Below are 22,561 nucleotides of genomic sequence, written 5' to 3'. Positions count from 1 at the left end.
TTTGTCTATGAAGATTGCATGGCTGTGTGCTCGATTTTATACACCTGTCAGCAAAAGGTGCGGCTGAAATAGCCGAAACGACCAATTTCAAGGGGTGTTCGCATACTTTTGTATATATAGTGTATTATTGTTAGAAAAACAAGGGCATTCGTGTCCGTTATAGTAATTTAAAGAAAGGCAGTTGACGGCTGCTATGGGTTCTAAAGAGTTTTAAGGAAGTTATTAAAAAAACTCTAAATAACCAATCATTTCCATTCTCAGACGTTAATAAAACCTCCCAGACAAACTTTCAAGAAGCCAGAGCAAAACGTTCTCAGAACCTCCCTGCAACCTAAAAATAAGTTCACAGAATATGTACTGAACATTCCATTTTACCAGGCAGGAAACGTATGGGTTCGTTCACAGAACCAATTGGAAACCACAAACATACGTTCTCACAACTTCCAATGAACCAAATGTGCTACTGTAGCTGCGTATAATGGGAAATAAATGAGATCTTCAGGGGAAGTCGCAGAATTGGGCTAGGTGATCTTTACATGTACCCACAGCAGCACAATGTGGGGGCATGAGGACAATGTACACAGAGTAGAATAGAGTGGGGCGCTGTAAACAGTCTGGCAGAAATGGTGCGCATTATATGCAGGCATATCATGTTCCTTTTGATCCTGCAGAGTTTTCCTATTACAAAAACACGGGTTATAAAATGGTAATAAGTAAGGTGTTATGATACTGTCTGCAATTATTTTTGGACAGTTTTATTTTTGTATTCTATACCACCATCACCCCATTCCCATCGCGTGCAATGCTGCCAGAAAAGCTGAATAAAAGCTCATCGTTGTTATTGATCATATTACGATGTTTGAAATGCAATGTTCATCGCTTCACAAAAGGTTGCATTATTCTTTTCATTTTATCAAATGAATGTCTGTGGTCACGTCCACATTCCCACCAGACATGAAAAGGGGCGCCCTTTGTGAGCCAGTATATAAAGACACGTCCAATTAGATCCAAATTAGACGCTATTTGAATGATAGATGGAACTTGTGCCATGGCTTTGCGCATTTGGTTATATTAAATATTGTGCATATGTCTGTCCTATCCCCTATAGTTAAAATGGTAGAGTTAAAATATTATTTCCCCACATCTTTCGTAGCCATTTTAGTAGGAGTTACCATCTCCATGTGCGCAGGGGGTTTAAAAGAAAAGCTTGATGTGTTCGGAGAAAAAGTGTGTCATTGGGACACGAGGCACTCCCCGGGGGTCACATGGTCCCGTTTTCAGCCCCGTGAGAGCAGGCATGCAGTGCGCCCTCGTTCCTTTCCTAAGGACTAGGGAAACAGAAAAACCAGACCAGCTTGGGAACTGCGGTCAGACCTACACGGATAGAGCCAGTGACAGCATAGACGCTTTTCGTAATTGTTTTCGCTGGCAGTACTCACAGAGAAGTGTTTCACATTACGCGGGAACGTGCTCGATAGCAGCTGCATCCTTTGGTAGTTTATTAACCTTGGTTCTTAAGTATTGTAATGGGTATTCGACCTCAAATACAGCTTTTATTATAAAGAGGAACATAATGACGACATCGTTATAACAAGAGAAGAGGACCTTATTTTTGCCAAGAACCTAGCCAGAAGGGAATTGATCCTTTCCTAAACTGTTTTCTATTTTCACCGATATCTATATGAATGTTTTGGAGCCCAGGATGGCAACAACAGCAATGGACACAAATAACAACAATACAGGTACATAATTCAGGATTATCATGTTATGCGTGTGTAATGGGGTTATGTGGTTTACGCATATTGTTTTGGCTACCTGGCTTGTTGGCAATCTGTTGAAGCTCTTTACATTTAGTTGTTTATCAGTCCGTAATGCTTAAATCAATGATGAGTTGTATTGTATTGATGTACACCTGTCGATTAAGTAGAGACACTTGTGTATATGGAACTTACGTGGCTGATGGAATCATCCTTGTGATGCAACACTAGATGGGGGAAAGTTCAATGGGTCTCTGTACAGTTCTCCTCATGCCAAACCTCAGTCCATGGCTGATGAGGCTTGAAGTAGGCCTATTCCTCATAGTGTTTATTTTGAATTCACTGATGATTGTGTGTTATCATTACTGTAGCCTATATATTTTACCCCAACCGTTCTTCATAATTGTCATTGTCAAGGTCGAATTACTGGCCACAGTAAAAGCTAAATTAAGAAATGTTGTATCGTGGAGTTTGTAATAGCCTATAAGTTATCTAAATATTTAAAGTACTATACATTGTTTGATGGTGTACGTGTGGTAGGTAGAACATCATGGTTTGAGACAGTGCTCTAAAATAGTTCGGGGGGAAGTAGGTCATGTAAGGTGGACGGACATCCCTTTGATGCAGACATCCGCGCATGTTTATGCCCAATTCACATGGCCCGCCAAGCTAGCCATGTGCGTTTTGTTTTCATTCACCGTTCTCCACCAATCTCCATCCGTATAGAGAGCAAGCTCATTGCATAATTTCTCGTCAGAGTCCCATGGGTGAAGCGGTCTTGGATGCCATGTGTGCACTGCTATTGGATAGCTGGCGGGTGTAATTATTGCGATTCGATCAGGACATCATTCAGTCACGTGTTAGATTGAAACGTGGGACACGAACATTTATGTAAGGCATCAAAACTTATTGTTGCTGACATAATTACACAGGCATAACCAAATACTTGCAGGGTGATTGGGACATTCCCTTTCGATATCTAAGATGTCCAAAATAACGAGCTTACCTTTATTATATTATTATTAGGGCAAGGCGATAGTAGGTCTAATAAAGCATTTATAGGTTCATTCATTTGAATATAGGTTCAGAGAAAATACATTTTCAATACATACAATTATATTGTACAGCTACAACATAGCAAAGTGAAAACATAGATAGATGCCAAGCTTTTCAGCTATATTCAGCAAGTATGTTGTAAATTACATTAGATTATCTAAGGAGTATATTGTGGGAATTGACTGTCTATTAGGTACCATGGATAGCGCCAGGCGGGAGGGAACGGGAGGCTGTCCTAGAAACAGTTGGCGTGTTCCATGGGGGGTGTATTGCCCAGCCAGTCAGTTTGCCAGCCTCGTTGAATAACCTGCTGTTGGAGGAGCGCACGTTGAGTACGGGCGTGACTAGAATGTATTCCAGCCAGCCTACACTAGTGCTGCTCCTCAAGCAACGCAAGTCTGCAGTCCAACCCGTTTTCATTCCATGGCTCTCCCATGCATAGCTTTCGATGAACTATTACATTTCTTTCAAATACCTCACTCTGAATGTATGTTTTCACTCACTAAGACTAGTTCAATATTCAGAGCTATATCTATTGATGTGTTTTCTTCATTTCACGTTGACTTTACAAGTGTTGGTTTAACATGGCAAGTTATTGATTTTGATACAAAAGCAATCTTATCTTCCACTCACTGATTGGTTATTGTGGATAATACATTATTTGGGGATAGAAAGTCAGGAGGTGGAAGACAGAGCAAAGGGAGTGAAAACATGCAGTGGAGAGAGAAGGAGGAGCATTAATACTATAGCACCAGGCAGGACAAGGAAGTGCACGTGTTGTGGTGACACCTGACCCAGTGACCCTATAAGACCTTATGTTCCATTCCACAGTGAATTATGTTTTTCCTCCAGGGCTGCCTGGCTGGCTGGATTCTGAGATTGGAATGTCTCAAAAGGAACAGAACAGACAAACATTCTCTCACTGTTTGTTCAATCAGGAAATTGGAATTCATTTTACATTTAAGTCATTTAGCAGACGCTCTTATCCAGAGCGACTTACAAATTGGTGCATACACCTTATGACATCCAGTGGAACAGTAGTGCATCTAAATCTTTTAAGGGGGGGGGGGTGAGAGGGATTACTTTATCCTATCCTAGGTATTCCTTAAAGAGGTGGGGTTTCAGGTGTCTCCGGAAGGTGGTGATTGACTCCGCTGTCCTGGCGTCGTCAGGCTCGCAGAACAGAAGTATAGAGTTTGGTTTTGTTAAGCACAAAACAATGATCCCATCCTTCAATAGGCCCCATCCAAACATACAGTAGGTGGGCAGCTTGCCATCAATGCGGGGAAATTAAATCATAAAGACGGTTTAAGGGCATCATCAATTAAAGCCTCAACAACACAATAAAATGTCCTGCAAATGACTCCTTAAAACAACAGATTATCTCCTCACAAAAACGTATAATCTCCTAACAACAACACATGATCCCCTAACAACAACACAATACAGTTGATCTGGTATTAGAGCACAGGTTAATTGGAGTCAACAGGAAGTGCAGAAAGTCTTGGGCACATGCTTTGTAGGTTCGGGTTTCGGCAGGGACGCTGTGTGTGGAAAAGGGCGGGGCACACCATTTGGCATTTTAAAAGCGATTAGCCATTCCTGGTAGCCATGTGCATGGCACCCCCCGGCGACCGGGCACGAGTTGGTGTAGTGGGTGGCCAGCTGTGGTGAAACGTGATCCTTGAACGGAACTTGTGAGAATTAGCCTTCACAGCGGGAGAAACTGAGACCGCTGGATTAGAACAAGCAGGAGGGAGAAAGAGAATGAAAGTGAGAGAGGGAGAAGAGAAACAGAGTATGAGCAAAAAGGAGGGCAGAGGGCAGGGGGTGTGGAGAGATAATAACAGAGTTTCAAGGAGAGTGTAAAGGGAGAGTTGGAGAGAAAGGGAAGTAGGGCAAGTAAAAATGGTCAGGACAGTTCCAACAAAGAGAGAGAGAGAGAGAGAGCGCAAGAGTATCTAAATCCAATCCACTCGTGTGGGTGGCTATGTCTGGCCAATGAGACTGCACAACAGCAATAGCACTGTCTGTGCCATTGGGCAGGATCCAAAAAGAACGTGATCATTCTCCATGCTGCAATGGCTTCTTCCGTAATGTCAAGAATGTTCTGTAGGTGATGCTTGCTCACGTGGTACAACCCACACAGGACAATCTTGCCCTTATGGCTTCCTATAAAATGTACTCTGTGGTCAAGGCCTCTGTTTTGGAAAGAGTGGTGACCACCTCTGAACTAGAAAAATAAACGGAAAGCCAGGGCAGCCTTTCCTGCCAACATTTCCTGGAAAGTTTTCTTCCCAGCCACTTGTCCTCTTGGACACTCTGTTGCTATGGTTATCATAACATTGCCATGGTTTCCTTCCATAATTGTCCTGGGTAGCTACGGGAACATTTGGAATGTATAGAATTATACAAAATTGCAGCCGCTCCCACGTTTTTTGTCAATGAACATGAATGGCCGCAATATCAATCCTAACCAGTGGGCGTCCTCTCTCCAACCCTCTTCCTCTTTACCTCCTCTGTTTTAGTTTCCATCGGTCCTCACTGGCAGTTGACTGATGTCCAATGGTTAGAGTGTCAAAGAACAGAGCACTAAATGTGACCAATTAAATTATCTCACTGTTTTTAAACCACGCATCCATTCTAACAAGCAGTCCTCTCGCTCTTTCTTTTGTCGCCAGGGGGCGTAATCTCCTACATCGGCTTCAGTGGCTGCTCACCGAACCGCACCAGCCCAGTGTCTATGTACAGCGAGAACTCCTTCGGAGCCTCCTTCCCTCCCTCCCCCAACGGCTCCCAGGGCTTCTCCAATGCCTACTCCAGCAGTGGTAGCTCCAGCTCCTCCAATGGTGATGATGGCAACTCCTCTTCCGGCTCCGGAGGGTCCCCAAGGCTTAGGGGTCGTAATGACAGCAGCATTTCTCGCTGCTCCCCCAGCAAGTCCGTGGCAAGCCTTACCAGTGAGTAGACCCCCATACCAGAACCCCAATACTTTATATGAATCCAGATTGTGCACCCCTATCTGTCATTCCTGGAACTACAGCTTTAAGTCCTCTTTATGTTTGTAACAGAACTGAATGGGATGGTGCTGCTGTGTAAAGTGTGTGGAGACGTCGCCTCAGGCTTCCACTATGGGGTCCATGCCTGTGAGGGCTGCAAGGGATTCTTCCGACGCAGTATCCAGCAGAACATCCAGTACAAAAAGTGCCTGAAGAACGAGACCTGCACCATCATGAGGATTAACCGCAACCGCTGCCAGCAGTGCCGCTTCAAAAAGTGTCTGTCCATGGGCATGTCCCGCGATGGTAAGTACAGCTTCATATGCTAAAACATGACACATGCAGCCACAAAAAAGGTTTAATAGTTCTACTACACTCTCATCCCTGTTAGGGCTGTTGACTCAACTCTTTCTCTCTCCCCAGCTGTTCGCTTTGGCAGAATACCCAAGCGTGAGAAGCAGCGCATGCTGGCAGAGATGCAGAGCACCATGAACAGCATGAACAACATGCAAAACGAGTTCCAGCTAACCAGCTTGACTCACAACTCTCCCCCTTCTCCCACTTCCTCTTCTCCCTGCCTGGGTCTGACTGTGGCACTCCAGCCCCAGGCCCTGCCTTTTGCCCCTTCCCCTCTCCTTCAGTACAAGCCCCTGCTTCCCCTCTGCCCCCACCATCCAACCAAAGCCCGCCACTGTTGGCCAGCTCTCCACCCCTGTGCCCTAGCCCTGGGGTGGACTGCACCATAACGGCCATTGCCCGGGCGCACCGTGAGACCTTTGTTTACGCCCACGACAAGCTGGGCGATTCTGCAAGATTGCATAACGGAGAGGTGGACAACTGGGGCTCAAACTACTGTCCTGCTGGCTACCACCAGAACAGCATCAACACAATCTACCACCACAACAACAACGTGGCCCTCCAGAACCATGGCTTCCTGGCCATGTCTGACAGACATCACCAGAACAACGGCAAGCAGTTCCACAACAGCAACCTGTTCGGGAGCCACCAAAGCATTGAGACTAGCAGCGTCCCCCAGGGCCAGAACTTCCCATGGAAAAACCACAAGGACATTGTGCTGGTGAGTCACTGAACAGAACAGCAACATAGAAAAGATCTTGATGTCAAAGATTGTCAATAATAGTGGCAAGTAGTCATAGCATATAGGAAAATGCTGATTACGGTTCTCCTCGGTCCTCCAGGCATGTCCAATGAACATGTTCCCCCAAGCCGAACCAAACAAGACCCCCCAGGAGATCTGGGAGGACTTCTCGCTCAGCTTCACGCCGGCTGTGCGTGAGGTGGTGGAGTTCGCAAAGCACATTCCAGGGTTCAGTGCACTCTCCGAGAACGACCAAGTCACCCTGCTCAAGGCCGGCACCTTTGAGGTAGGCATCCGTGAAATGTGTGCAAACAGATATGCAAAGAAACTTCATACAGTGATAAACAAAAATACTCACAGCTGTACTGTATTGAGAAGATACAATGACTCAACACCCACTCACTTTTCCCTTGCTTCTGTTACAGGTCTTGATGGTGCGCTTTGCCTCCCTCTTCAACGTGAAGGAGCAGACTGTCACCTTCATCTCTGGTACCACCTACAGCCTGGAGGCACTGAAGGGAATGGGCATGGGAGGCCTGCTAGACACCATGTTTGAATTCAGCGAGAAGCTCAACTTCCTAGAGCTCACGGCCGAGGAGCTGGGTCTCTTCACCGCTGTAGTGCTAGTGTCTGCAGGTAAGAACAATGAGAAGCCTTATTATTTACTTTAACAACCTATTTAAGCAGTTAGAGCTCAAGTACTGTACTTGTCCTGCCAGTAAATCACCATGACCAATGTTCCCACGGGACTGCCGCGCAGAAGAAATAACAGCCCGTGCAAAGAAGCGTGAGATTGAACTTCACTCAACTTTCTAGAGTTTCCCCCCTTAGTTAACACCATCAACATTTCCATTTACTGTGGGAATTGTGATGGAATCAAATAAATATTAGCCATTATAAATGCAACATACCGAAACTAAACAAACTATGCAAGACTTAGTATGCAAAATGAACTATGCAAGAGATTTTGTTGTAGGCAGAACGCATCGGAGTAGGATTCTATTGCATTGACATGCACAACTCAGCCCATACTCTACACAGACTGGTGTGGCATAACCAATCAGAAATGCAGTAGGCCTATATGCAAATAGACCATTGCCATATATGGATCTGTGCCATTCACTTTGAACTGGACTGTGTTAACAGCATGAGCAGTCAAGAGTAGATGCGCTTGTTTTGAGGACAAAGTAGGAGCTGCATGCAGCCACGTGTGTACATTTGTTCATATCCTTTGATAGTTAAGGAGTTATTAGCCCAGTTATAGATCATATGTATTCAGCAATAGGGGAGTGAATGCTTCCTACAAGAGCACAAACCATGTACATTTCTAGACATCTTTAAAAGAGGGAGTTGGATAAATAACTTTTTTTGTCTTAAAGGAGCAGTGTTGTATTTTGAGAGAGTCTTAAATAAGCTAAGTAGCCTATAGGCAGTAGCATCATTTGTCTGATTCTCTGTAATATTTTGGAAAGTGGTTTCATCAAACAACACCACAACATTTTCAGTCAAGCAATGCAAGTTGGCCTACATTGAACACCACACATAGGCTGCTACTTTAGGCTGAATGATAGAACAGCCATTTCCATGTTAAAATGTTATGGAATGCATTTTTTCCGTTGTTTTTGATGGGAGGCCATTCTCGTAGGCCTACATTATGATCAAATAGCCACAGTAGCCTACTTGACCACTGTCTGACACTGTTACTTAAAGCGGATACAGCCTCAGTGTTCCCAGTAAATGCGAGCTGGAAGTTGCACAGAATTTTCACAATGTTGAAGTTTGCGCTCAGCAGACTTGAAATTTGCTCAGCGCCGAAAAAATTGATGGGGGACATTGAATCTTCAAAAATCACTCACTGTTATGGCATAGCAATGGTCTGTACTAAAGTGTTAAGTAGTCTAACGGTGCTCTCTTTCTTCTCTGTCCTCTTTCAGATCGCTCAGGCATCGAGAACCTCAACTCCGTGGAGCTGCTTCAGGAGTCTCTGATCAGAGTGCTGCGTGCCCTGGTCAGCAAGAGCAACCCCTGCGACTCCTCTCGCTTCACCAAGCTGCTGCTCAAGATGCCCGACCTGCGCACACTCAACAACATGCACTCAGAGAAGCTGCTGTCCTTCCGCATCGACGTATAAGACTGTCACCACGGATGACAAGAAAACCCGTCTGGACTCGTCGCCCATCTCCACCTCACGGACAGTGGTGGTTGGGCGGCTAAGGGGCGGGGCAAGTTGGGGGAGGTGACAGGGGATCTGATTCCGTCTGCTCGCTTGCTCCCTTCAGGGACACCCACCTCCGAGTTGACTGATGTGCGCATCAGCCAATGACATGACCGAAAGACAGTGATTGACAACTGATAGGGGTAAGGCCAATAGACCCATGGAGATTAGGGAGACAAAAATTATTTTACATAAATTATTTTTGGAGGTTGGGGTGGTCACAGCTCAAAACTGCCCAGAACAAGTGCCCCCTCTACACCAGCCGGTCTGAGGGGGCCAGAGACCATTTGTCGGTTGAGCTGAACCAAAATCAGCAATTGGGCCTTACTACTATGTCCAACTAGGCCTGGTTCCTTCCAAGAGTCTGTTAGATGCATTTTAAAGCCATCTGCTCTGTTTTATCATGACTGTAAATGATTAGTTAAATATGTGCAGTGTTGTAAACTTAATCATATTCCAAACTGAGTTTGTACAAATTTGTATATATCTAGCTACAAACGTCAATAAGCTTACTTGAAATGTTTGAAAAATGTGTATAATATATATATTTTTTTGTTAAGATGAAATTCTCTAATGGTCATAGTTATAAATGTGTGGGTACAAATGTGTAAAATACAAATTGAGTGTATGCATACAAAAAATAATATCCAGAACTGTATTTCAAAAATGTTTTATGTAATGAAGGCATTATACAAAAAAAAATACTTATTTGAATTCCTTTGTGTGATCTTTTTCTGTAGTACCGATTTTGTTATTATACATCTGTCTGTGACTGGGTTGGAGAGACCTAGCTCACCTAGCTTTTAGAGGGCTGTGCTATGTAATCAGTAAGCCACAGGTCACAACACTCACTGAGGATGCTGACACAACACTAAAGTGCGAATAACAGTTCGTACTGACCAATGACCAAGGCTGTACATTTGCTTGGATTAGGTCTTAATTATAGAATACATTTCAAATTTGAGTAACCCAGTGCACTTTGACCTTGTGATGAATTTATTTGAAAGGACATGCTGACAGTCATTTTTTTATTTCACCTTTATATAACCAGGTAGGCCAGTTGAGAACAAGTTCTCATTTACAACTGCGACCTGGCCAAGATAAAGCAGTAGCCCCATCAATAGTAACAGATTATTGCTGTACCTCAAGGTCTTGTCTATAATTATTTCACAGAACACACTACAAGCAGGTGTAAATCTTCCACTCAAAACATTTCTCATGTTCCTGTTTTGTTTCCGCATCCCGTCATGATCACAACCACAAAGTAGTGTTCTGCATTGTAGCCAATATTCAAATATACTGTAGCTAACCAAAATGCAGAATTGTTGAGTGCCATCTGCCCGGTAATTGTTACCAAGTAAAGGTATGACACTAGTGCTCGGAGGAAAAACATACTGAATGTACATTTACATTTACATTTAAGTCATTTAGCAGACGCTCTTATCCAGAGCGACTTACAAATTGGTGCATTCACCTTATGACCTCCAGTGGAACAGTAGTGCATCTAGATCTTTTCAGGGGGAGGGGGGGTGAGAGGGATTACTTTATCCTATCCTAGGTATTCCTTAAAGAGGTGGGGTTTCAGGTGTCTCCGGAAGGTGGTGATTGACTCCGCTGTCCTGGCGTCGTGAGGGAGTTTGTTCCACCATTGGGGGGCCAGAGCAGCGAACAGTTTTGACTGGGCTGAGCGGGAACTGTACTTCCTCAGTGGTAGGGAGGCGAGCAGGCCAGAGGTGGATGAACGCAGTGCCCTTGTTTGGGTGTAGGGCCTGATCAGAGCCTGGAGGTACTGAGGTGCCGTTCCCCTCACAGCTCCGTAGGCAAGCACCATGGTCTTGTAGCGGATGCGAGCTTCAACTGGAAGCCAGTGGAGGGAGCGGAGGAGCGGGGTGACGTGAGAGAACTTGGGAAGGTTGAACACCAGACGGGCTGCGGCGTTCTGGATGAGTTGTAGGGGTTTAATGGCACAGGCAGGGAGCCCAGCCAACAGCGAGTTGCAGTAATCCAGACGGGAGATGACAAGTGCCTGGATTAGGACCTGCGCCGCTTCCTGTGTGAGGCAGGGTCGTACTCTGCGGATGTTGTAGAGCATGAACCTACAGGAACGGGCCACCGCCTTGATGTTAGTTGAGAACGACAGGGTGTTGTCCAGGATCACGCCAAGGTTCTTAGCGCTCTGGGAGGAGGACACAATGGAGTTGTCAACCGTGATGGCGAGATCATGGAACGGGCAGTCCTTCCCGGGAGGAAGAGCAGCTCCGTCTTGCCGAGGTTCAGCTTGAGGTGGTGATCCGTCATCCACACGGATATGTCTGCCAGACATGCAGAGATGCGATTCGCCACCTGGTCATCAGAAGGGGAAAGGAGAAGATTAATTGTGTGTCGTCTGCATAGCAATGATAGGAGAGACCATGTGAGGTTATGACAGAGCCAAGTGACTTGGTGTATAGCGAGAATAGGAGAGGGCCTAGAACAGAGCCCTGGGGGACACCAGTGGTGAGAGCACGTGGTGTGGAGACGGATTCTCGCCACGCCACCTGGTAGGAGCGACCTGTCAGGTAGGACGCAATCCAAGCGTGGGCCGCGCCGGAGATGCCCAACTCGGAGAGGGTGGAGAGGAGGATCTGATGGTTCACAGTATCGAAGGCAGCCGATAGGTCTAGAAGGATGAGAGCAGAGGAGAGAGAGTTAGCTTTAGCAGTGCGGAGCGCCTCCGTGATACAGAGAAGAGCAGTCTCAGTTGAATGACTAGTCTTGAAACCTGACTGATTTGGATCAAGAAGGTCATTCTGAGAGAGATAGCGGGAGAGCTGGCCAAGGACGGCACGTTCAAGAGTTTTGGAGAGAAAAGAAAGAAGGGATACTGGTCTGTAGTTGTTGACATCGGAGGGATCGAGTGTAGGTTTTTTCAGAAGGGGTGCAACTCTCGCTCTCTTGAAGACGGAAGGGACGTAGCCAGCGGTCAGGGATGAGTTGATGAGCGAGGTGAGGTAAGGGAGGAGGTCTCCGGAAATGGTCTGGAGAAGAGAGGAGGGGATAGGGTCAAGCGGGCAGGTTGTAGGGCGGCCGGCCGTCACAAGACGCGAGATTTCATCTGGAGAGAAAGGGGAGAAAGAGGTCAGAGCACAGGGTAGGGCAGTGTGAGCAGAACCAGCGGTGTCGTTTGACTTAGCAAACGAGGATCGGATGTCGTCGACCTTCTTTTCAAAATGGTTGACGAAGTCATCTGCAGAGAGGGAGGAGGGGGGGAGGAGGATTCAGGAGGGAGGAGAAGGTTGCAAAGAGCTTCCTAGGGTTAGAGGCAGATGCTTGGAATTTAGAGTGGTAGAAAGTGGCTTTAGCAGCAGAGAGAGAAGAGGAAAATGTAGAGAGGAGGGAGTGAAAGGATGTCAGGTCCGCAGGAGGCGAGTTTTCCTCCATTTCCGCTCGGCTGCCCGGAGCCCTGTTCTGTGAGCTCGCAATGAGTCGTCGAGCCACGGAGCGGGAGGGGAGGACCGAGCCGGCCTGGAGGATAGGGGACATAGAGAGTCAAAGGATGCAGAAAGGAGGAGAGGAGGGTTGAGGAGGCAGAATCAGGAGATAGGTTGGAGAAGGTTTGAGCAGAGGGAAGAGATGATAGGATGGAAGAGGAGAGAGTAGCGGGGGAGAGAGAGCGAAGGTTGGGACGGCGCGATACCATCCGAGTAGGGGCAGTGTGGGAAGTGTTGGATGAGAGCGAGAGGGAGAAGGATACAAGGTAGTGGTCGGAGACTTGGAGGGGAGTTGCAACGAGGTTAGTGGAAGAACAGCATCTAGTAAAGATGAGGTCGAGCGTATTTCCTGCCTTGTGAGTAGGGGGAAGGTGAGAGGGTGAGGTCAAAAGAGGAGAGGAGTGGAAAGAAGGAGGCAGAGAGGAATGAGTCAAAGGTAGGCGTGGGGAGGTTAAAGTTGCCCAGAACTGTGAGAGGTGAGCCGTCCTCAGGAAAGGAGCTTATCAAGGCATCAAGCTCATTGATGAACTCTCCGAGGGAACCTGGAGGGCGATAAATGATAAGGATGTTAAGCTTGAAAGGGCTGGTAACTGTGACAGCATGGAATTCAAAGGAGGCGATAGACAGATGGGTAAGGGGAGAAAGAGAGAATGACCACTTGGGAGAGATGAGGATCCCGGTGCCACCACCCCGCTGACCAGAAGCTCTCGGGGTGTGCGAGAACACGTGGGCAGACGAAGAGAGAGCAGTAGGAGTAGCAGTGTTGTCTGTGGTGATCCATGTTTCCGTCAGTGCCAAGAAGTCGAGGGACTGGAGGGAGACATAGGCGGAGATGAACTCTGCCTTGTTGGCCGCAGATCGGCAGTTCCAGAGGCTACCGGAGACCTGGAACTCCACGTGGGTCGTGCGCGCTGGGACCACCAGATTAGGGTGGCGCGACCACGCGGTGTGGAGCGTTTGTATGGTCTGTGCAGAGAGGAGAGAACAGGGATAGACAGACACATAGTTGACAGGCTACACAAGAGGCTACGCTAATGCAAAGGAGATTGGAATGACAAGTGGACTACACGTCACGAGTGTTCAGAGAGTTAAGCTTACGTAGCAAGAATCTTATTGACTAAAATGATTAAAATGATACAGTACTGCTGAAGTAGGCTAGCTGGCAGAGGCTGCGTTGTTGACTAAGTAGGCTAGCTGGCATTGGCTGCGTTGTTGACACTACACTAATCAAGTCGTTCCGTTGAGTGTAATAGTTTCTACTGTGCTGCTATTCGGGGCTAGCTGGCTAGCTAGCAGTGTTGATTACGTTACGTTGCGTTAAAAGAACGACAATAGCTGGCTAGCTAACCTAGGAAATCGCTCTAGACTACACAATTATCTTTGATACAAAGACGGCTATGTAGCTAGCTATGTAGCTAGCTACGATCAAACAAATCAAGCCGTTGTACTGTAATGAAATGAAATGAAAAATGTGATACTACCTGTGGAGCGAAGCGAAATGCGACCGGATTGTTGAGTGCAGAAGTTCTGTTCGGTAGACGTTGGCTAGCTGTTGGCTAGCTAGCAGAGTCTCCTATGTTAAGGACGACATAAAACTACACACTCTAAACTACACAATTATCTTGGGTACGAAGACAGCAAAGACAACTATGTAGCTAGCTAACACTACACTAATCAAGTCGTTCAGTTGAGTGTAATAGTTGTGCTGCTAATCGGTAGACGGTGGACTAGCTAACGGTGGACGTTAGCTAGCTGGCTAGCTGCAGGGCAGTGTAGACTGCGTTAGGACGACGAAATACGATAATTACGCAATTATCTATGATACAAAGACGGCTGTGTAGCTAGCTAGGAAGAAATTGCTAAGATTAGACAAATCAAACCGTTGACAATAAAGACAATAATTTGGTTAGCAAAAGTCAATGAGCTACAGTCCTGCAGACAAATCGTAGGTTAGAAGTCGGATTATGTAATAATTATGTATGGGTAAGAACATTTCCATGGACACAAGGTTTTCATTAATGAGAGCAATTTGTAATATACTGTACATACAGCGCATTTGGAAAGTATTCAGACCCCTTGCATGATGCTGCCACCACCATGCTTCACCATAGGGATGGTGGCACGTTTCCTCCAGACATGAAGCTTGGCATTCAGGCCAAAGAGTTCAATCTTGGTTTCATCAGACCAGAGAATCTTTTTTCCATGGTCAGAGTCCTTTGGGTGCCTTTAGGCAAACTCCAAGTGGGCTGTCGTGTGCCTTGTACTGAGGATTGGCTTCCGTCTGGCCACTCTACCATAAAGGCCTCATTGGTGGAGTGCTGCAGAAATGGTTGTCCTTCTGGAAGGTTCTCCCATCTCCACAGAGGAACTCCGGAGCTCTGTCAGAGTGACCATCGGGTTCTTGGACACCTCCCTGTCCAAGCCCCTTCTCCCCCGATTGCTCAGTTTGGCCGGGCAGCCAGCTCTAGGAAGAGTCTTTGTGGTTCCAAATTTCTTCCATTTAAGAATGATGTAGGCCACTGTGTTCTTTGGGACCTTCAATGCTGCAGACATTTTTCGGTTTTTGCTCTGACATGCACTGTCAACTGTGGGACCTTATATAGACAAGCATGTGCCTTTCCAAATCATGTCAAATCAACTGAATATACCAATGGTGGACTCCAATCAAGTTGTAGAAACATCAAGGATGATCAATGGAAACAGGATGCACCTGAGCTCAATTTTGAGTCTCATAGCAAAGGGTCTGAATACTAATGTAAGTAAGGTATAGTTAAAAAAATGTAATACATTTGCAAAAATGTCTAAAAACCTGTTTTTGCTTTGTCATTAAGGGGTATTGTAGATTGATTAAGAACATGTTTGTTTATCCATTTTAGAATAAGGCTGCAACATAACAATTTGGAAAAAGTCAAGAGGTCTGAATACTATCCGAATGCACTATAACTGTTAAACACCTCTATAACATAAACAAGTAATTGTCTGTTTAAAACTGCCCTAGGGAAAGCTAGGGAGCTCCCAGTGACTAGACACTGGTATTACTGAGGACAAAAACAAAGCACGACTGATGCTGATTGGTGAGACTACTGTATCACATTGAAGACAGAAAAACAAGATCCCTTTCACTTGCATCCACAGTGGAGTGGAATCTGATCTATGAAGAGGATTATCAAACCACCCAACCCCAAAGTGAGGAGAATGTAACCTAATAACTGCAGAAGCTGCTGCACACTTGGATCAGAAGTGGGTCAAACCATTCACATAACAAACTTTTCACAGCTCCGACATTGGCCCCGCCTGCTGCATCCCAGGGAGCCAATTGATAGTCAGCAGGTGAGGAATGAGGAGCGAAGCATGAAGCAGCGAGGTTAACTGTGACAGTGTGAAAAACGAGGGAGAGCAGGCTCTCAAGTTGAAGTGCCAAGTAGCTCAGACAAACCACCAAAGGGCATGTCTTTTCAAGAATACAAGAGCAGGTTGTCAACAGGTTGTACGTTAAGTTACAAAGTCAGGTGGAAAGAAATATATAACATTACTTGTGGAAGCCATTGAAGACCCATCTCAGATCTCAGGCCATTTCTCTTCAGGCTTTTGACAGCTTTCAGGGTTGACTTTATCCAGAGCCATAGGCTCTGTCTGTCAACCCATAGATTATCTAACCACATGCTGTCAGCCTACGGGGAGCAAAATAATTCAGAGGCCCAGCCACAGGATCTATGCAGTGTACATAGTTACTACTCTAGTAGTTATAGGGGTGCTGATGACTAGAAGAGCATAAACTTTAAAAGTTGCACTCTTCATTCGTCACAATGTGATTTATTTATTTTTCACCTTTTCTTTAAGTCTAAATATGAAGAAAACCAAAAACATTTTCACCAAAATGGTATGTTATTTATTTACATGCGAGTCGTAATATTGTTACAATAATACATAGACAAGACAAGAGATACAGCTAGAAAACAAAACAGAGCAACATGAGATATTTACTAGGGATGTGCAAATCCCTTCATGAATGATTTGATACGCATCTAGATAGCTACATGGGCTATGATATGATACAGGAACGATATGTTTAAGTCTTAAATGATTCGGTTTGAGTAGGGGAATGAATTGATGCGATTTGTTTCTATTTAGTATTTTTTTGTCATTGTATGAACACATTAATTTTCAATTTAAGAATAATATCTGCTAATGATTAGAGCTCAGGAGCTGGGCCTATCTGAGCTGGATCTGTCTGAGATTACTTCTATAAACTGAGAGTTCCTCTGTTAGTGATTGTGTGTCAATATCAATGATATGGGCACATGAGCTGAGCCATAGGGCAGACTGAGCATATACCACCCCACTATCATCAGATTAGGGCAATTTATGCTTTTTGTCCCCCCCAGTTTTTAAAAACAAATCTGCAATTACCATAACCCACTCATTAACTTGTCATTTTTGCAGATAAAACGTGTTGAGCTTGTACTATGTCAATATTTATCTTCACAAATTAGCATGGCATTTAATATAATGTAGCATTGGATTTTAACAGTTTCAAAAGCAAATGGTTTAGACCGCTTGGAATTTTATGGAGCTTATCCTGCTCTGATCAATGTATGTGACCATGCGCAGCTCTCAAAAATGATTGAGGGCCTTTATGAAATTACCCCATTCATGAAGAAATGACCAAATGCACTGACTGTTTAAAAAAAAAAAACTACACAAACTATTTATTATGGTGACCTGAACAATCTAAAAATCGGAATGATTGAAAACTCCAATCAGCAGTTCGATGCGAGGTGTGTCCAATCCGGTAGACTACACAACTCCAGTAAAAAAAACTATTATACATAGCATTTGGTAACAATGTCCCAGCAAATTACATTGGTTGTCACTCAACTAATAAACCCTATGATGACATTGTGAAAGCCATTTTCAAAGCATCTGAATGCTGAAGGTGCCGCGCTGATGTACGAACAGCCTATTGGAACAGGGATAGGCCTACCTCTAGTTGGCGCATGCAGCTGTCTCTACCTGCACTATGCTCACAATTATCTGACAGTCATACGCAGTTACATACATAAAAGTTCAATAGCCTACTGAACTAAAGGAGGACGCATTAACTCAGTCATAACACATAAGAGGTATTTTTGGAATAAAACAATGAGTGAAAAACACCAGTGAACTGACGATTGTAACATTTGAATCAGTTTTCTGACCAACGCACACTTAATTTGGATTGGTTTGGGCTCCTGCAAACCCATGCACTAGTATCTTAAAACATTTGAACCAGGACCGATGCATCAGTAAATTGTTACATTCCTAATATTTACATATTACAGAGGCAAGAGCGCCATTTAGTGATCATGGAGAGAAACAGCCACTTCCTCTGCGTAGACTAGAGAGAGGATGGTCAGACGTTCGGACTGGAGGAGAGGAACTCCAGCCACTCTGTCAGAGAGAGGGTCTTCTGGGGAGGCTGCAAATTCAAACAACATGTCTCACATTGTAACGGAATGGAATGTAAAAATCAATATCACTTACGTGGTTGTTTGTAGCTGTGGATTTCCAATTTTAAGGGGATCTCCAAAAAAAAGACTGACCCCAGAGGGTAAATAATAACTTCAAGAACAAAATAATTCATGTTTAAGGGTAGATAACTAGAAGGGCAAGGACAGTGCTCCATCTTTGCTAAAAAGGTGTTTGCTAATACCATTTCAATGGGACTCAATACATCAATAAACAGGTAATGGCGATGGACGTTTTACCTGTAGGACAGCATTGTCGACCAGTTCTCCGTCCCTGCGTACAGAGATGAGTGTAGCTGTGCCTCTGGAGGGGTAGCCCTCCTCCACCCTCAGGTTACACACACTAGAGGCAGTCTTCAGGAACACGAGCAGTCTCTGGCCTGGACGCCAGTCTATGGCAAACCTACACACAGGAGAAATACTCACCATGTCAAACACAGGTGTTAAAGAATGAAAACGTCATCATGTGTCATTGCGTTTGGAATATGAAAATGTCCACAGATACGAATAAGCTCTCACAGACTAATTCTTGCTTAGAAGTGTTGGAGTATAAGCAATATTATGAACATAGTGTTATAGTGTGATTGAGAATGCATTGGAAAAGGTACTCAATATTGGCTGGCAACTTCTACTCACCTTCAGTAGAACTGAGTAGTTCAGAATACTGAAGATACTCTGTCAGGGGTCATTAAAAACAATCTTTGTTGGGTTCGTAGCTGAGCAAGTTATGGTTGTTGAGTGCTACTCCACGTTTTAGTTTGCAGAAATTGCTCAGTTTGAGTGTGTTGATCTGATCGACTGTATACATTGGTTTTTGTAAGTGTGTGTGTGTCTCAATGATCCCTCTCCAAGAGAGAGGCAGTGGGATATAGTCTAACGGCTGCTTTTAATGCTTCAGATAATGTGGTAATGCCATTCAAACAGCAACAGGATTCGATCTCAGAAAGAAACATCATTCCACTTTATCATTGAACATCAAGGGTCTCGCTTCTATCATCACTGACTGATCTTTGTAGGCACCGTGTGTGTACCTGGAATGCAGGACCTGAATCTCAGCCAGCATCTCTCCCTGGCTGGTGTAGCACTGCATGACCTCCAGCAAGGCAGCACTGAGATGAGAAAGGCAACCCTTCATTGACACCTCTAACAGCCCTGCAGTACCCTGATACACCTAGAAGGAGGGAGAGAGGGACAAAGTGGGGGTTGTGACTAATGGTGGCAAAAAAAAAAAGATTCTCAATAGGTGCCAAAAACAGAGAAATAATGTAGACAGATATCTTACTTGGCTAAATCTAAGAATGATTCCCATCTAGAACACAAGGAATACAAAGGGGCTCAGGGGGAGCTAAGGAGAAGAGGTGTAGGAACTAGGATGGAACCGGACCAGGAGCTATGGGAAATATGTGTAAGGACCAGAAACCAAACCAGGAGTGTATTAATTTGTCGCACAGCGTAGCAAAATGTTTTGCAACAGAAACCGATTACTCGAAACTGAAAACTTTGAGCAACTAAAACAAGAGCTTGTATTGGAAAAATTCAAGAAGGTCCCGATACATTTGGTTTGGTTCCTAATGAATACCACCCAGATCGGAGGTCAGCTGTATTGTTTACCTGGAGGTGGAAGTGGTCATCAGGGCTCCAAGTGACAGTCAGTCTGAGGGGCTCCAGCTGGCCAGAGGTGGACCCACAGGAGCAGGGCCTCAGTTCCACACACAGCTCTGAGGACCCCACCGACAGCAGCCTACACTGCATCACCCCCTGTGTCTCCTCCACATAGCCCTGCAGGCTGGTTGACAGGAGAAAGAGGTGAGTATGGACTGGAGCAGGGCAGTCAGGTGCCCACCCTCGTTTGGTTTGATTTTAGACTGGGGAAAATCTAAATGTTTGTCTTTCTCACATTCATTATGAAATGGGACATTGAATGAGAGTTCTAATACCGGAGTGAACAATATGGAAGTGTGGTAGCTCAAGACTAAAGTCAAAGCAAATTAGTGGAGGTGGGAGAGTAGAAATAGGACGTCTCTGCAAGGCTGTATGATTGGTGGATAGCGCTGCTTGTCACTCACGCGTCTCTCAGGTGCTGCCAGTCAGCCGAGCGGTCCAGTGTGGCGTCGGTCTCCGCCCTCAGCTGGGCCAGCTGCCCCTCACACACACGCAAGGCATTGTAGGCTGTCTGGAGAGACTCCCCCATCTGCAGGCTGAGATCTTTCTATGGGAGAGATGTGGAAAGACATCACATATCCAAAAAATGGCAAAGGACTGATACAAAGTAACCAAACAAAAGACCATGTCCGCTGAAAGTCTGCAAATTGTGATAGGACCGTTGCTTTCTTTTAAAAAATTGGAAAGTCACCGTACAGACTAAAGGGTGTGTGTGTCCCCGTGAGAACGCATCATTAGTGCACGTATACCTTATTTTCTAGTGCTGTGACCAGGTTTGTCAGTCGGTCCCGCTTGTGGTGCAGTTTGTCCATCATGTCCCGTAAGGTGCTAATGAGTGCCTCCACCTCCTGGACACCCTCTTTATATTCACTCTTCAGGACCTTCCAGTGGCTGTGAGCCTCATTGCCTGTACACAGAAGACCAGTCATTTCCAAGTACTACAAAAGGGGATTTCCCAACCCCCCAGTACTATTAAGTGGTACTAAGAGGCCATGGAAGTGAGGATATCTTGAGTGGCATTATTGCTGATTATGTATTGGGTGTGTATCTGTGTGTTACCGGGGTTTGGGGGGCATGGTTCATTAAACAGCTGGTCAGTTGTCTCCAGTCTCTCCAGAAGCTGCATCATGTCATCAAGCACAAACAACTGTCTGCCCAAAATCTTCTGTTTACTACGACTCTCCTGAACAACACAGATAGTACTTATAAATGTAATTAACGCGAATGCATATATTTTTCTTTGACCAACTCCAACATTTTGACGAGTTGTTTGGCCAAGCATTTCAAAGTGTCTAAAGTAGGTGAGGTGTTAACCTACTCACAGATAGGTAGGGCACCATCAACTCCGCTTCCCCACCCTCCTGATGCTCTGCCCCATCGTACAAATCCAAATGTACATGGTCGCATCTTTCAAGCAACCTGAAAACGATGGTTCAGAGTCAAACTAAGAAAAGCTAGTTATCGTTAGCAGCTAGCTTGCTTGTCTAGATACTCACATATTGACAGATATTTTTAGGGATTTACAATTAACTAGGCTATTATAACAAGCCTTACCGCGATTCATAATTTGACGAAAGGCACTATATTACGGAATAGGGTTGAAATACGATTATTCAATTTGATAAAAATGCTTAAGGAACTTACGCTTGAACAGCCTCAGTAGCCATTCTGGTTTTCAAAATTCAGCGACCGCTATTCAACGTGGAATGTGATTGGATAGATTATTGTCCAATTAGGTTGAAAGTAGGTCTTGCGTCATGAAAAAGGGAGCGGCTTCTTTCATAGCCATAAAAGGCAACATTTATAAGAAAATCTATGTAAAAGCATAGAAATTGTCTGCTTTTTCCATTTTCCTAGATTTTTTCAAATGTATTTATTAGCAGCACAGGCTCCTGACTACCGAACTCAACAGTACTTTAGACATAAATACACGACACAGTGCTGGTCTTAAACAGGTATGATTAGTGACATTTCAATCAGGACACTACCAAGCTAGCACATTTGGTTCCTTGGAAGTTGTGGGAATGGAAGTGTTTGGTTTCACATTGGTTCTGGGAACGAATTCATACGTTTCCTGACCGGTAAAACTGAAAGGTTTTAAACGTTCTGAGAACAGAAGTGAACATTTAGCTTGTTCTGAGAACGTTCATTTTTAGGTTGCAGGCAGGTTCTGACAATGTTTTTCTATGGTTTCTGAAAGTTTTCCTGGGAAGATTTACTAACGTTCTGAGGCTGGAAATTATAGGTTATTTGGAGGTTTTAGAATAACTTAACTTTCACTTGATATTTTAATACGACTTTTAATAACACTGCTAGCTCAGTTTGGGTTAACTGTTTTGAACTCCAAGCACAGATAGGTCACATGGAAATTATTTTGCTTAGGCATCAACCATGCAAAAACATATCTTTTTTAAAATTGTGGCATGGAGTCAGTGATGCTCAAACCTATGATTTTCTGTTCTCTATCCATGGAATTCGTCCACAGCGCCACCAGGATGGAGCTAGTATGGTGTGTGTATTTTAAGAGACCCCATTTAAAAGGAAACAAGCACTCATTAAGATCAGGTGTTGCCAATTAGTGTGCTCCGCTAACGCACTGAAACACACTTAATACGACAGAGGATAGAGAGTTTTGTTGGAGCTGAGAACAGAATGTACATATTCTTAGAACGTTACCAATCTTTTCTTTTTTTATGAAAAATGTTCTTAATGTTCTGAGAACATTAACTTTAAATAGGACTATGAGTAAACATGCAGAAAAAGTTATGCTGAAGTACTGAAATTCTCACTTAAGAA

At 44.7% G+C, this 22,561-nt stretch overlaps 2 protein-coding genes across 3 annotated transcripts; one reads left to right on the top strand and one right to left on the bottom strand.

The window, feature by feature from the left end:
- Positions 1 to 1,253: 1,253 nt before the first annotated feature.
- Positions 1,254 to 9,840, top strand: LOC115110183 (nuclear receptor subfamily 1 group D member 1-like). The gene is given in 8 exon segments (XM_029635610.2): positions 1,254 to 1,742; positions 5,495 to 5,773; positions 5,885 to 6,118; positions 6,236 to 6,418; positions 6,421 to 6,890; positions 7,012 to 7,197; positions 7,337 to 7,547; positions 8,846 to 9,840. Coding segments are annotated over 8 exon segments (1,821 nt in total). The 5' UTR covers positions 1,254 to 1,681; the 3' UTR covers positions 9,043 to 9,840.
- A 6,622-nt stretch (positions 9,841 to 16,462) lies between these two features.
- LOC115110182 (uncharacterized) lies at positions 16,463 to 21,502 on the bottom strand. 2 transcript variants are annotated; one of them, XM_029635607.2, is made up of 9 exons: positions 21,410 to 21,502; positions 21,088 to 21,184; positions 20,825 to 20,948; positions 20,515 to 20,672; positions 20,170 to 20,312; positions 19,715 to 19,889; positions 19,135 to 19,274; positions 18,344 to 18,506; positions 16,463 to 18,054 (listed from the first exon to the last, which is right to left on the bottom strand). In XM_029635607.2, the coding sequence occupies exons 1-9, from the start codon at positions 21,430 to 21,432 to the stop codon at positions 17,989 to 17,991; spliced, it is 1,089 nt and encodes a 362-aa protein (XP_029491467.1). In that variant the 5' UTR covers positions 21,433 to 21,502; the 3' UTR covers positions 16,463 to 17,988. The 2 variants fall into 2 exon arrangements, with proteins under 2 accessions (XP_029491467.1, XP_029491469.1); XM_029635609.2 differs by lacking the exon at positions 21,410 to 21,502 and adding an exon at positions 21,320 to 21,374.
- Between the last annotated feature and the right edge of the window lie 1,059 nt (positions 21,503 to 22,561).

Source organism: Oncorhynchus nerka, linkage group LG26, assembly GCF_034236695.1.
Source record: "Oncorhynchus nerka isolate Pitt River linkage group LG26, Oner_Uvic_2.0, whole genome shotgun sequence".
Classification (NCBI taxonomy): Eukaryota; Metazoa; Chordata; class Actinopteri; order Salmoniformes; family Salmonidae; genus Oncorhynchus; species Oncorhynchus nerka.
Note: the sequence above shows the minus strand (reverse complement) of the source record. Positions and strands in the feature narration are given on the sequence as shown.

Bases quoted from the DNA above. Each gene is read 5' to 3' on its own strand.
- LOC115110182 (XM_029635607.2), bottom strand. From the start codon at position 21,432: ATGGCTACTGAGGCTGTTCAAGC. The intron at 20,949-21,087 runs GTGAGTAGGTTA...TGTGTTGTTCAG, and splicing joins TGATGGTGCCCTACCTATCT to GAGAGTCGTAGTAAACAGAA. The intron at 19,275-19,714 runs GTAAACAATACA...CCCTCCTTCTAG, and splicing joins ATGACCACTTCCACCTCCAG to GTGTATCAGGGTACTGCAGG.